Source organism: Pristiophorus japonicus, chromosome 2, assembly GCF_044704955.1.
Source record: "Pristiophorus japonicus isolate sPriJap1 chromosome 2, sPriJap1.hap1, whole genome shotgun sequence".
In the NCBI taxonomy this organism is placed as follows: Eukaryota; Metazoa; Chordata; class Chondrichthyes; family Pristiophoridae; genus Pristiophorus; species Pristiophorus japonicus.
The window spans coordinates 35,809,971-35,823,864 of NC_091978.1; the positions used below are offsets into that span (position 1 = coordinate 35,809,971).

General features: G+C 44.5%; 1 protein-coding gene across 1 annotated transcript in view; it reads right to left on the minus strand.

The window, feature by feature from the left end:
- Positions 1-13,894, minus strand: part of LOC139229940 (transmembrane protein 127) — a 58,231-nt gene that overhangs the window by 15,438 nt on the left and 28,899 nt on the right. Inside the window, exon 2 of the mRNA XM_070861594.1 lies at positions 1,020-1,184. Coding sequence (XP_070717695.1) covers positions 1,020-1,184 — 165 coding nt within the window. The remainder of the gene's footprint in view (positions 1-1,019; positions 1,185-13,894) is intronic.

The window sequence follows — 13,894 nt, forward strand, 5'->3', positions numbered from 1 at the left end:
TACCACGAGGTATAAGTAAAAGGGTAATGGATCTGTGACTAACATGACTAATGGACTAATGCGATTTTCGATTTATGTGATTCATGCAATGGTTCAACGGCTGCAGATGAGCTACTTTCTGAGAACAGAGGCAACGCACTAGTTGCGATACCCTATCTCAGCGCAGCCCATTACCTCGGGCAAAAAGGGGCAGTACACCGCCACCGTACCTCATCCAGAGGAGCTGGGATTAAATAACTGTTCAGTGTACCTGCAACCTTTTGACATAACATCTCTACCATATATTATATGTACCATACAAATGTACTGTCTATGTATACCTGCTTTCTGTTGGAGGTTATGCTCATGTATTTCATCAGCCATGTAAGGACTGCTAATACCACATGCTTGCACTGGATCGCAAGCATAATCTCCACATGGGGGAGAGAAGGGAAGTGGATGGTCATGGACTCACACTCACAAATCAACCAGGACGAACAAAGCTGAGGTTACCGGCAATGGCTTTTGGAACTGGTGGGGGGGGGGGGAGTGAGATGTTATGTATTGTCCAGGTACATTAAATGTATAAGTACAATGGTGCACCACAGAGGGCGCTGTGGTGAGAGACCTGAAAGTACCTGCAAGACAGAGTATAAAAGGCTGCCCAGCACACCTGAGAAGACACTCTGGAGTTGCACAATAACGGACTAAGGTCACAGCAGTTACTATAACACCAGACTGTGTGGAGTCAGTGATTTGAGTGCTACATACATCACACTTTTATGTCCACCTGAGCGAGCAGATGGGGCCTCGGTTTAAAGTCTCATCTGAAAGACGACACCTCTGACAGTGCAGCACTTCCTTGGTGCTGGCATTGCGAGTGTCAGCCTAGATTTTTGTGCTCAAGTCTCTGGAGTGGGACTTGAACCCATGACCTTCTGACTCAGATGTGAAAGTGCCACCAGTGGAGAGATAAGGGAGAGAATTGGCAGAAAAATAAAAGCAATTGAAAAAATAAAATAACAGAAGAGAAAGTTTACCTGTTATAAAATGTAACATAATTGGTAGGTTAAACAAAAGCGGATGTCTTGATCCCAAAAAGCTTAGAATGAAAGCTCCAAAACCGGTCAATATTCCAATATAGCTGCAGGTGGCCATTACTATTAGAAGAGAAATCCCTTCATAGTTCATGACAGTATTAGGATCTGTAGAAAACATGTTAAAAAGACTGGTTAGCATGGTGCATTAGTCACAGAAATATATTTTATACAAGAAGTCGCATCAATGCATTAGCTTTCTCAATGGCTTATTCATTAATATATCATGTACTTGAATCAAGCAATTTTTCAGGCTTCCTCCAAGGTCTCTGTAACAATGTTTGTGTTTTGCACTCGAAGTGCTCTTGGGTTTAGCATCACCAGCCACTTCCATAGTGGCCCTTGCATTTCCTATGATCTGGAGTGCACCTTTCACTACCGAATATCTAGGTTAACAATAGCATGGCCTGGGGATTGTAACAGAGAACCATTGTTGAAAAGCACGCCATGGAGATGAGGCACACATACAAAACAAATACGGTTTTCACATTAGCATGGTGAATGTTCTATGCCTCTTGGTTTATGAAAGATTGTAAAGATGCAACCTTGCTAGGCCGGCTTCCAAGTCAAGCTGTTCCAAAGCTAAGATGGCTGAGGCTTTCTGTTGCCGCTTGCTGGGGCTTTCTCACTCACTGTCTCAAAGGGAGAGTGTGCATGCGAGAGGGGCAGCAAGAGGGTGGGAGTCCCATCAATCTCGGAGATCAGATCAGGAATTCAGCCCACCAAGCTGAAGGCTCCAGTCTGGGCTCAGCCTTAGAACTATGGGCAAACAACATGCCTCTCATTTTAATTAACCCTATCCATCAGGAATGAATGAAAACAGTCTCTGTTGATTAGCCTGGGATACCCGTCAATGATTCCCTGAGGGTTTTCCATTGTAGCAAAGCCAAAGAAACTCTCATAAGCATGGACCAGCTTTGACTCCCTTCAAGTAGCTAATTAGCACTTCAAATTACCACGGCAACCCGCCTGGTTTCAGCCCTACTGGTTGAACATTAGGACAAATGTTTCAATTTTAATAACCGACGACCGCTACCACCTAGAGGGACAAGGGCAGCAGGCGCATGGGAACACCACCACCTCCAAGTTCCCCTCAAAGTCATACGTTATAATGACTAGAAAATATATCACCGTTCCATCGTCGTCACTGGGCCAAAATTCCACCCCCACCCCTCCAACAGCAGTACAGGAGTACCTTCACCAGAAGGATTGCAGCGGTTAAAGAATGCGGCTCACCACCACCTTCTCAAGGGTAATTAGGGATGGGCAATAAATGCTGGCCTTGCCAGCAACGCCCACATCCCAGGAACGAATAAAAAAAATTATTTTACATAACTATTATAAATTAAAGAAAAACTTGTTCAGGCAATACAGAAAAAGACCAAACTGCACGGGGTGGATTTTTGACTCTTCTGCCCTCAATTTTTGCCCCGGAGCGGTGGCAATGGCGGTGGTGAGGTGTTCTGAGCGGGCGGTCAGCCTCCAGGGAACCTCGGTTCCGGTTTTGTAGCAGCGCGGAGCAGCACCGCCCAGAAGAACTGCGCCGGTGTGTAACGCACCTGGTTACGAGTTTTGACTTCAGCCTGACCCATACGCCCCGAGGCGCGCCCCGCAGTGAACCCTGGGAAATCAGGTGGTCCAACTATACCGACTGCAGAGAGGTAAGTAATGGACTATTAAGGTAAGTGTGATTGTTTTTTCTTTTAATTTTTTTTGCAATTTATGTTGTGGTGGCATGGGCTATGTTTTGAGAATGTTTTTGTGGTTTTTTTTTTCCTCCTCTGTTGTCTCTCGGAGCGCTCCCGGCCCGGCTCTTTAGCTCAGGAGTTTCCCGTGCTAACGACCATGATATGTACAACGCCTTCCTTAGCGCTTCGCCCCTGACTCAGGGCCCAGCTGCCCAATTTTACTTACTGAGGCGCAAACTGTTCCCGGGCTTTACCGCCTCGCCGCCATTACCGCCCCGAAATCACCAAAGCCGAAAATCCAGCTAAAAAGGCCAAAATTCTGTTTTAACTAAAAACTTCGGTGGGCATTAACATTCAACCACAAAGCTCCCTTCTCTAAAGGACATTAGTGAACCAGTTGGGCTTTATGACAATCTTGAAAGTATCATGGTTAATTTCCTAGTGCTAGCTCAAAATTACTGGATTTTTGAATTCCACAACTTGCCATGGTAAGAAAGAACAACTTGCATTTATATAGCGTCTTTCATGACCACCGAACGTCTCAAAGCACTTTACAGCCAATGAAGTACTTTTGAAGTGTAGTCACTGTTGTAATGTGGAAAACACAGCAGCCAATTTGCGCACAGCAAGCTCCCACAAACAGCAATGTGATAATGACCTAATAATCTGTTTTAGTAATGCTGATTGAGGGATAAATACTAGCCAGGACACCGGGATAACTCACCTGCTCTTCTATGAAATAGTGCCATGGGATCTTTTACATCCACCTGAGAGAAGCAGACAGGGCCTCAGTTTAACATCTCATCCGAAAGACGGCACCCCCGACAATGCAGCATTCCCTCAGTACTGCACTGGAGTGTCAGCTTAGATGTATGTGCTCCAGTCCCTGGAGTGAGACTTGAACCCTCAACCTTCTGACTCAGAGGCGAGTGTGCTACCCACTGAGCCACAGCTGACAGATATCAACTGGTAATCTCCAGGTTCCATGTACACTAACATAACCAGTAGGCCACCATATCCAGAACATGCAAACAGAGGCTTTGCAGATCACCAGCATACTCAACTTATGTTGACCACCCAGATGCTCACAGAAAATATCTCAATGACAACAATTTGCTGGTTTGCCTTTTATATGACTGATGCTTTGATTTATGCACAATAAAATAACAAGATACTGAAAAATATTGTGAAGCAAATTAATTTGCTAACATTTGGCAGTGTGCGAGTAGTGTAATTTTAGTATGTTTTGCTTCCAGGTTTACCCATGTGCATCATTAACTTCTCTACATTGGCTATTCATGTGGCTTACCACCGAGTCCTCTACTAGGTATGGGAATACACTGATATATGGCTGCACAGTAAAGAGATGAGTTGTTTCGGATACAGAAAAGACTCTTTTATCTCCAACTACACCTGAAATGTCTCCTTTGCTGGGGTCATTTTAGGCTTCTTGCAGTGCCTAATGTCATTTGTGCGAGGTTACTTTAAGGCAAAGAGCTACTGCTATCAATGTTAATTGGCTGTTCCAGTGCTATTCAATATATGTCACTTCATAAAGACATTTCCTCATAATGTTCACTGATCAGCGTGACTATAGAAAAGTCAGCATCTGATCATTGAACACTGAGCGTCTATGAAGTCTCAAAATCCTTCCCACTTAATTGCCTATAACTGTTCTGCAAACGCGCTGAAGCCGGCCATGATTGCATTTTGGAGTTTCGAACACAAAGCCTGTCCACCAGCAGTTGGTGCATTCAAGAGAGATGCTCCTACTGTGCCTTGGGCTTGTGTAACTGAAGTCAATACAATGGATGATAATAATGTTGCTACATTAACGACAGACTGCAGTGTAAACAACTATTGCTGCAACCTAACTACACCAACGTTTATGTGAGGGCTTGTGACTTCAGCACAGACCTACGATTTTAATAGCTGCCATTGGAAAAGAGGGCCACTGATGTCTTTATGCCCTTATGTTTGAAGAGTCACTCATAAGAAAATAAGAAATAGGAGCAGGAGTAGGCCATTTGGCCCTCAAGCCTGCTCCGCCATTCAATAAGATCATGGCTGATCTGATCATGGACTCAGCTCCACTTCCCTGCCCGCTCCCCATAACCCCTTATCGCTCAAAAATCTGTCTATCTCCACCTTAAATATATTAAATGACCCTGCCTCCACAGCTCTTTGGGGCAGAGAATTCCATAGATTTACAACCCTCAGAGAAGACATTTTTCCTCATCTCAGTTTTAAATGAGCGGCCCCTTATTCTAAGACTGTCCCCTAGCTTTAGTTTCCCCTATGAGTGGAAATATCCTCTCTGCATCCACCTTGTCGAGCCCCCTCATTATCTTATAAGTTTCGAAAAGATCACCTCTCATTCTTCTGAACTCCAATGTGTATAGGCCCAACCTACTCAACCTATCTTCATAAGTCAACCCCCGGAATCATAAGTCATCTCCGGAATCAACCGAGTGAACCTTCTCTGAACAGCCTCCAATGCAAGTATATCCTTTCGTAAATATGGAAACCAAAACTGTACGCTGTACTCCAGGTGTGGCCTCACTAATACCCTGTACAGTTGTAGCAGGACTTCTCTGCTTTTATACTAGATGCTAGGCCTCTGCTTTGTACTAACTGAATCTACAATAATTCCCACCACTGCTGCCACTTTATCTCTGCTGTTTCAATGCTTCACTGTGCAAATTCCTTGGCCTCACTGAAGCTTTTCTTCATCGTGTGCATATCTGCGGTGGTGCCGACTTCAAATGAGAGCGACAAGAAATGATGCTCAGGTGATTCGTGCTCTGCACATATGGCTATAGTCAACCAACTCTATAAAAACAGAAAATGAGATGCAAGTATATAAGCACAACTTATCCATTTGAGTGCTTTATTATTACATGCACTATAATGTGTTTGTGCAAAATCAGCGTGCATCATTGTAGTGCATTTTCTGTCTTCATCTTTCTCAAACTCTCTCTGCAACATTTCACTAGGTTGACCATGCCATTCTCCTACAACGCTTCGCTTCTGTGTCTAACTCTGCATGACTGCCCCCACAAGCTCCCTCCCATTCCTACATATCCAAATATAGCAATCACATTTCCAGCAATCTGTTTTTCGGATGAGACGTTAAACCAAGGCCCTGTATGCCCTCTCAAGTGGACGTAAAAGATAACATGCCACTATTTCAAAGAAGAGCAGAGGAGTTTTCCCCAGTGTCCTGGCCAATATTTATTCCTCAATCAACATAACAAAAACAGATTTATCTGATCATTAACACATTGCTGTTTATGGGAGCTTACTGTGCACAAATTGGCTGCCGCATTTCCCACATTACAACAGTGACTACACTCCAAAAGTACGTCCAGTGGTCATGAAAGACGCTTTATAAATCCAAGTCTTTCTTTTTCTTTTCAATGTCTTTGCTCCTCCTCCTCAACGTCACCTCCAGAGTCTAAAAGGAGCCTTGGCCCTCTCCTCTTCCTTATCTACATGCTGCCGCTTGACGACATCATCAGACATGGGGTGTCAGCTTGCACATGTGGAACTCCTTGATGGCAAACAAGCCAAAGGTAGGAAGTGGAAACGTTACAAGGACACTCTCAAAGCCTCCCTGATAAAGTGCAACGTCCCCACTGACACCTGGGAGTCCCTGGCCAAAGGCCGCACTAAGTGGAGGAAGTGCATCCGGGAGGGTATAGAGCATCTCGAGTCTCGTCGCTGAGAGCATGCAGAAATCAAGCGCGGGCAGCGGAATGAGCGTGCGGCAAACCAGACTCCCCACCCATCCCTTCCCTCAATGACGATCTGTCCCAAAATTATGAGGGGCCTAGATAGAGTGGATAGGAAGGACTTATTTCCCTTAGAAGGGTCAACAACCAGTGGGCATAGATTTAAAGTAATTGGCAGGAGGTTTAGAGGGGATTTGAGGGGAATTTTTTTCACCCAGAGGGTGGTAGGGATCTGGGACTCTGCTGGAAAGGGTGGTAGAGGCAGAAACCCTCACCACATTTAAAAAGTACTTGGATATGCACTTGAAGTGTCGTAACCCACAGGGCTACGGACCAGGAGTTGGAAAGTGGGATTAGGCTGGTTAGCTCTTGGCCGGCCGCCCAGCACGGACACGATGGGCCGAAATGGCCTCCTTCCGTGCTGTAAATTTCTATGATATCAGTTCCTTCAGCTGGCATGTGCCTTCCCCCCCTCCTCCACCCCACCCCCACCCTACCAATATCCTAGCTAACCAACATGATAAACATAACTACAATATACCGGATGAGCAGCTGAGCCACTTAGCATTTTAACTGCAATGTGTTTTATCCATATACTAGCTATGGTATATGGTAATTTAAAAGGAGAATTTGTGCCTTTTCATTTGAGTGAGGTAAGTGGGAGTTTTGACAGCAAGAGAATAGTAATTTACAAGTACCATAAATATACTGTTTGCAGTGAGTACTGTTTATTTGTGTTAAATACATCTGTCTACTGATTTATAGCCTAAGCCTTGGTCTGACTGAAGTGTAATATTTATCCACCTACCAAAAACAAGGAGATCATGTGGCAATCTGGGATATATTCCACTAAGCCAAAGTAGAGTGGCAAGCCTTTTCTGTTCGATCACCAAGTCGCACTACATTCACTTAGATTTTGGGCAGGTAAGGGCACACTCTGGTTCATAGGGGACAGAAGGTCTACTTATAGGAGTGGCCAGGGAGAAGATATAGTGTAAAAACCTCAAAACCTACCGTCTTCTATCTTCACATAATTCTCCCCTTGGCTGGGTCAGTGCCAGGCTACTAAGGGGAAAAGTCAAGAAGAGTTCCTACTCCTGTTCAATATTCTGGGACTGCTGTTGAAATAGCCCATGCTCCGAATGTTGGGCAAGGGCAAGACTACACTTAGCTGTGATGCCTCCATAGCAAAAGAGCCTGTCAAGGCACATTTATGACCGATGGCGCTTGTGTGAGGTTCTGGAGAGCTGCTGATGCCTGTGGAGCCATATCCCAATGAGAAACTAATGGGACTAAAAGCCAACAAATCCCCTAGACCTGACGGCCTACATCCTACAGGGGTCCAAAAGAGATGGTTGCAGAGATAGTGGATGCATTGGTTTTGATCTTCTAAATTTCCCTAGATTGTAAAACGGTCCCATCGGATTGGAAGGTAACAAATGTAACACCGTTATTCAAGAAAGGAGGGAGAGAGAAAACGGGGAACTACAGGTCAGTTAGCCTGACATCAGTCATCAGGAAAATGCTGGAATCGTTAAAGAAGTGGTATCAGGGCATATAGAAAATCATAACATGTTTAGGCAGTCAACATAGTTTTACATGGAAACATAGAAACATAGAAAATAGGTGCAAGAGTGGGCCATTCGGCCCTCGAGCCTGCACCATCATTTAATATGATCATGGCTGATCATGCAACTTCAGTACCCCATTCCTGCTTTCTCTCCATACTCCTTGATCCCTTTAGCAGTAACTCCCTTTTGAATATATCTAACGAACTGGCCTCAACAACTTTCTGTGGTGGGGAATTCCACAGGTTCACAATTCTCTGAGTGAAGAAGTTTCTCCTCACCTCGGTCCTAAATGGCTTATCCCTTATCCTTAGACTGTGACCCCTGGTTCTGGACTTCCCCAACATTGGGAACAGTCTTCCTACATCTAACTTGTCCCATCAGAATTTGATATGTTTCTATGAGATCCTCTCTCATTCTTCTAAATTCCAGTGAATATAAGCCTAGTGGAGTATAATGTAGGGAAATGTGAGTTATTCACTTTGGTAGGAAGAATAGAGAAACAGAATATTTTTTTAAATGGTGAGAAACTTTTAAATATTGGTGTTCAGAGAGATTTGGGTGTCCTTGTGCAAGAAACATAGAAAGCTAGTATGCAGCTATAGCAAGCAATAAGGAAGGCAAATGACATGTTGGTCTTTATTGCAAGTGGGTTAGAGTATAAGAGTAAGGAAGACTTGCTACAATTGTACAGGACCTTGGTGAGACTGCACCTGGAGTACTGGGCACAGTTTTGGTCTCCTTATCGAAGATAATACTTACCTTGGAGACAGTACAACAAAGGTAAACTAGATTGATTCCTGGCCAAAAACCTTACCTAATTAATCTTCATCATATATTATAAAGATGTCAATACTTGATTCACGTTGCACTTGTGCCACTGACCATAACTCAGTAATGACTCAGTGAATGAGTTGCAGGTTAGCCCACTCATCAGATCATAAGTTACACCAGACGGGCCTTCAGAACACATCCAATACTTATCACTTCCAGCGTAGAATACATAGTTAATATGGATAGGAAAGTATGACTGAGACACAAGCCATACTGTATCATCCCCCATAAAAACCACATGCTCACAAATAGGCGTTGTACTGACAGATTTAGAACCAATTTTACACACAGTTAATTTCACACAGGATGAAACCAGATACTTTTAAGGTGGGGTGACTATAACCATCAAACTACATCATATCACATCCATCTCAGCTAAACTCATTTTACTTTCACTCCACATTTCACAGTACTGCTCTTGGCTCCCTTTGATGTATCGATACTCAAGCGATCTTCCACCCTCAGAACGTGCACTGAGGTCTCAGAAACTCTCTGGAAAGTCCCTCCCCACATCCTCCCCAACCTAACTCATAGGAAGAGTTTGCAAATTAAGGCGTGTACAATAGTGTACACTTCTGCTCTCAATACACCACTACTATTCGGTCAATTTTTGGACTGCAAAAGTACACTCACATTAGATTGTCATAATTTTGATAGAATCTAGCATGCAAAAGTAATACATGGGAATCAGCCCCAGGACATCGTTGTAGGAATTCCTCAAGGCAACGTCCTAGACCCAGCTATCTTCAGCTGCTTCATCAATGGCCTTCTTTCCATCATAAGGTCAGAAGTGGGGCTGTAAACTGATGATTACACTGTGTTCAGCTCCATTCACAATTCCTCTGATAGTGAAACTGTCCATGCCCACATGCAGCAAGACCTGGACATGATAAGTGGAAAGTAACTTTCGACCCACACAAATGACAGACAATGACCACCCCCAACAACAGAGAACTTAATAATCCCCACAATCCTTTGACATCAACATCCTGGGGGGGTCACTATTAACCAGGATGAGCCACAAAATACCATGGCTATTGGAGATGGTCAGTGTCTGGGTATTCTGCAGTGAGTGTCTCACCTCCCGATTCCCCAAAGCCTTTCCACCATCTACAAGCCACATCAGGAGTGTAATGGGATAATCTCCACTTGCCTGGATGGGTGCAACAGTCAAGAAACGCGACACCATCCAGGACAAAGCAGTACACTTGATTGAAAAATCAATTCAACCTAGCCTAAACATCTACTTCCTATATCTCCGGCGTACCGTGGCCACAGTTTGTATTATTACAGGATGCACTGCAGCAACTCTGTTCTTGTGCAACACAGAGTCTGTATTGAAAAACAGGCCCAGACTAATTTCTACTCCGATGAGTGTGGCTGGATTCAAACCTGTTTCCCAGAGGTGAAAAGGCAGGGCACTCAGCTCTATGTGGAGTATCATTGTGACCATCTGTTCACTGGCTGTAACAGAGTCGTCTTGGTTAACCCTTGCCATTGGATAAAGGCCTAGCTCTGTCAAGCTCGTGTGGTGGCTGATGTGCAATGGTCACCACACGTAAATAAAATCCACACCCAGGCATCTTCCACCCTTTCAATTGGGAGTTCAGGACTGGAATATCGGGTCCTTCATTTGAAACATCTGTGAACCCATGTGGAAGCAAGTCATCCTCGTTCGAGGGACCGCCTATGATGATAATGATGGCTGTAACAATGCCGCTAAGCAAGTTACGTGGATAGATTATAGAAGCTGGGGTTGTTCTCCTTGGAGCAGAGAAGGTTGAGGGGAGATTTGATAGAGATATTCAAAATCATGAGAGTAGATAGAGAGAAACTGTTCCCATTGGCAGAGAGTTTCCAGATTAAGCATCGGACGACACAGATTAAGAAAAAATGTTTTTACACAATGAATGGTTCGGATGTGGACTGTACTCCCTGAAAGGGTGGTGGAGGCAGTCTCAATCACGGCTTTCAAAGGGGAACTGGATAAGTACCTGAAAGAAAAAAACTTGTAGGGTTACGGGGAAAGGGCGGGGGAGTGGGACCAGCTGAGGTGCTCTTGCAGAGAGCTGGCACGGGTTCGATGGGCCGAATGGCTGCCTTCTTCCTTGCTGTCGTCAGTCTATGATTCTGTTCTATAAGTATCAAACTGTCGCTACAGAACAAACAACATATTTTAGTACTAGGCCAAAGCAGGAGGAGGGGTTACTAAATGATCGAAACATACATCTCCACTGTGGCAGTCACGCGGTCAAACTAATAAAATTGATCTTATTCTTTTATGGGGAGATCATTATTGGCTTTAGACGTATAAGACTTTCATTCACTCAAATGTCAAATGACACTGGCTGCAAATCCTTTGTTTTTGGCTACTATATCTTTCAATGTATAAGTAGCCCAACCGGCTAACTTTACTTTTAAATGTGGTTTATAGACCCATCTATAGGCTGTAGTAAGGTTGATTTCCTGTTACTCACTTGCACACATTTTAAAGGATGTTCAAGTCATGGGGTAGGGGGGGATGGGGTGGAGGAAGGGAGGAATTAAGACAAACCTAAAAGGCAAAACTGATTCAGAAAAGGGGAACCAATAGAGTTTATAAAAGCGTAGGGAAAAAAAAATGGACAGAAAATGTGAAGAAATCATATATTCTATGGTGATCAATTCCTATTCTACAGTATCTCATCTGTAATCGGTGAACTGGCAACAACTGTACTGAACACAGAGATGTTCAAAGAATAATAACAATTTGCGCATTCAAAATATTGCAACAATCTCACAGAGGCTTAAGGAAAAAAAATGGTGAACTAAAGGAGAGATTAGGAGGGCCGCTATTAAGGAGGGTTTTGAACCTGATGAGCCAGAGAGGTTTAAGGAATGAATTCCAGAGCATGGGGCCTAGGCTGCTGAAGGTACAGGCAGCAATGGTATGTCAAAGGGTGGGGAATCAGACGAACAAAGAGTTTTTGGGGGGTTATAGTGCTAGGGAAGGTTAGAGCGATAGGGCGGGGCAAGGCCATGGGGGGATCTAAACACAAAGATGAGAATTTTAGATTTAAGGCATTGGGGGAACTGGAAGAAAATGTAGATAAGCAAGGACAGAGGGAATAGGGGAGCGGGACCAGGGGTGGATTAAAATACGAGATGATCGAAGGAAGGTGGAGGATGGGAGCCCAATGGTAGAGCATTGGAATAATCATTGGATACAAGACTTTGAACAGGACGAGCAGATTTGCACCCGTGACACAGAATGAATCATTCGAAGGAGCTGGTGCTTCATTCAACAGCAATTTTCTGAGACAAGCCAAATCCAGAAGATACAAATGGAAACACTGCCGCCATTTCCACCACCTCCAGCGTGATCCCATCACCAATCACTTCTTCCCCTCTCCTCCCCTCCCAGCATTCCAAAGGGACTGCTCCATCCGCGACACCCTGGTCCACTCCTCAATCACCCCCAGTACCCCCTCCCCTTCTCACGGCACCTTCCCATGCAAGCGCAGGAGATGCAACACCTGCCCTTTTACCTCCTCCCTTCCCACTATCCAGGGCTCCAAATACTCCTTCCAGGTGAAACGGCGATTTACTTGTACTTCTTTCAATTTAGTATACTGTAGTCGCTGCTCACGATGTGGTCTCCTCTACATTGGGGAGACCAAACGCAGATTGGGTGACCGCTTTGTGGAGCATCTCCGTTCAGTCCGCAAGTGTGACCCTGAGCTTCCGGTCGCCTGTCACTTTAATTCTCCACTCCATTCCCACTCTGACCTCTCCGTCCGTGGTCTCCTACACTGTTCCAACGAAGCTCAACGCAAGCTCAAGGAACAGCACCTCATCTTTCGTTCAGGCACTTTACAGACTTCTGGACTCAACAGCACGTTAAACAATTTCAGAGCATAACCACTGCCAATTCTTGGCTACCTTCCCCCACCCACCCTCAGAACCTGTTTGTTTCTTTCTTTCGCCTTGCCTCTAATGGCAGTTGGTCATTATCCCACCATTCACACCCTATCTTGACTAATGTTTTTCTAACTCCTGGCATTACCATTTGAATTTGGCCCATCATCCCTTTTGTCTCTCTAATCTCTCCTGTCTTCCACCCTATCACAGACCTTCCCTTTTGTTCTTTTTTCCCCTCCCCCTTTCAGTGCTTGTTAAGAATCTGTTCTTTCCGACCACTCTCCAGTTCTGACGAAGGGTCATTGACCCAAAACGTTAACTCTGTTTCCTCTCCACAGATGCTGCCTGACCCGCTGAGATTTCCAGCATTTTCTATTTTTATTCCAGAAGATACAACCTGAATCAGCACACAGTGTTAGATAATTCATGGGCACTGAAGCAGGAATGTGGAGTGCATCATGACCAGAGGTCAAGATCAGCCTCCCCATGTAGACATGTCACATTACATGCAAGGTTACATCAGTACTGACCAACAGACACACTCACTGAGTCAATTTTAATGTTCTTCAGTAACCTTTCCTGAAATTGCTGTTTGCCGCGAAAAATGTTCTTAATATTACTAGTTATTAAATTGCTATTCATAGGGGTGTTGCTAACAACATTGTCTGTTTTGGGCACAGATTTTTGATGCTAGCAGAGATCTTCAGGATATCATCTCCAACTTCCGTGTACTTCTTAAGTGATAGAATCTCTTGTCATTTGATCTAATTTCCTGTATCAATACAGTGACAATAGCAACAGAAACAGCAGCAAGCCCGACTCACTTCAGCCAGATAACTTTCTAGATCGCTGGAGTGCAACTAGATACACACGTGGCTCTTGGGCTCAGTGGTCTGGGACAAGCAGATCTCCAGAACAGTTTGAACTCGTACTTTGTCTCGCCACCTCTCTTCCAACCTTCAAAAGCCTCCTCAAAACTTACTTCTTTAACCCTGTCTTCAGTCAGCATCCTTAACTTTGCCCCCACTTCCGGCTTGGTGTCCATTGCTTCCCCTGTAAAGCACCTCAGACCGTTTTTGTTGTGTCTTGAATAA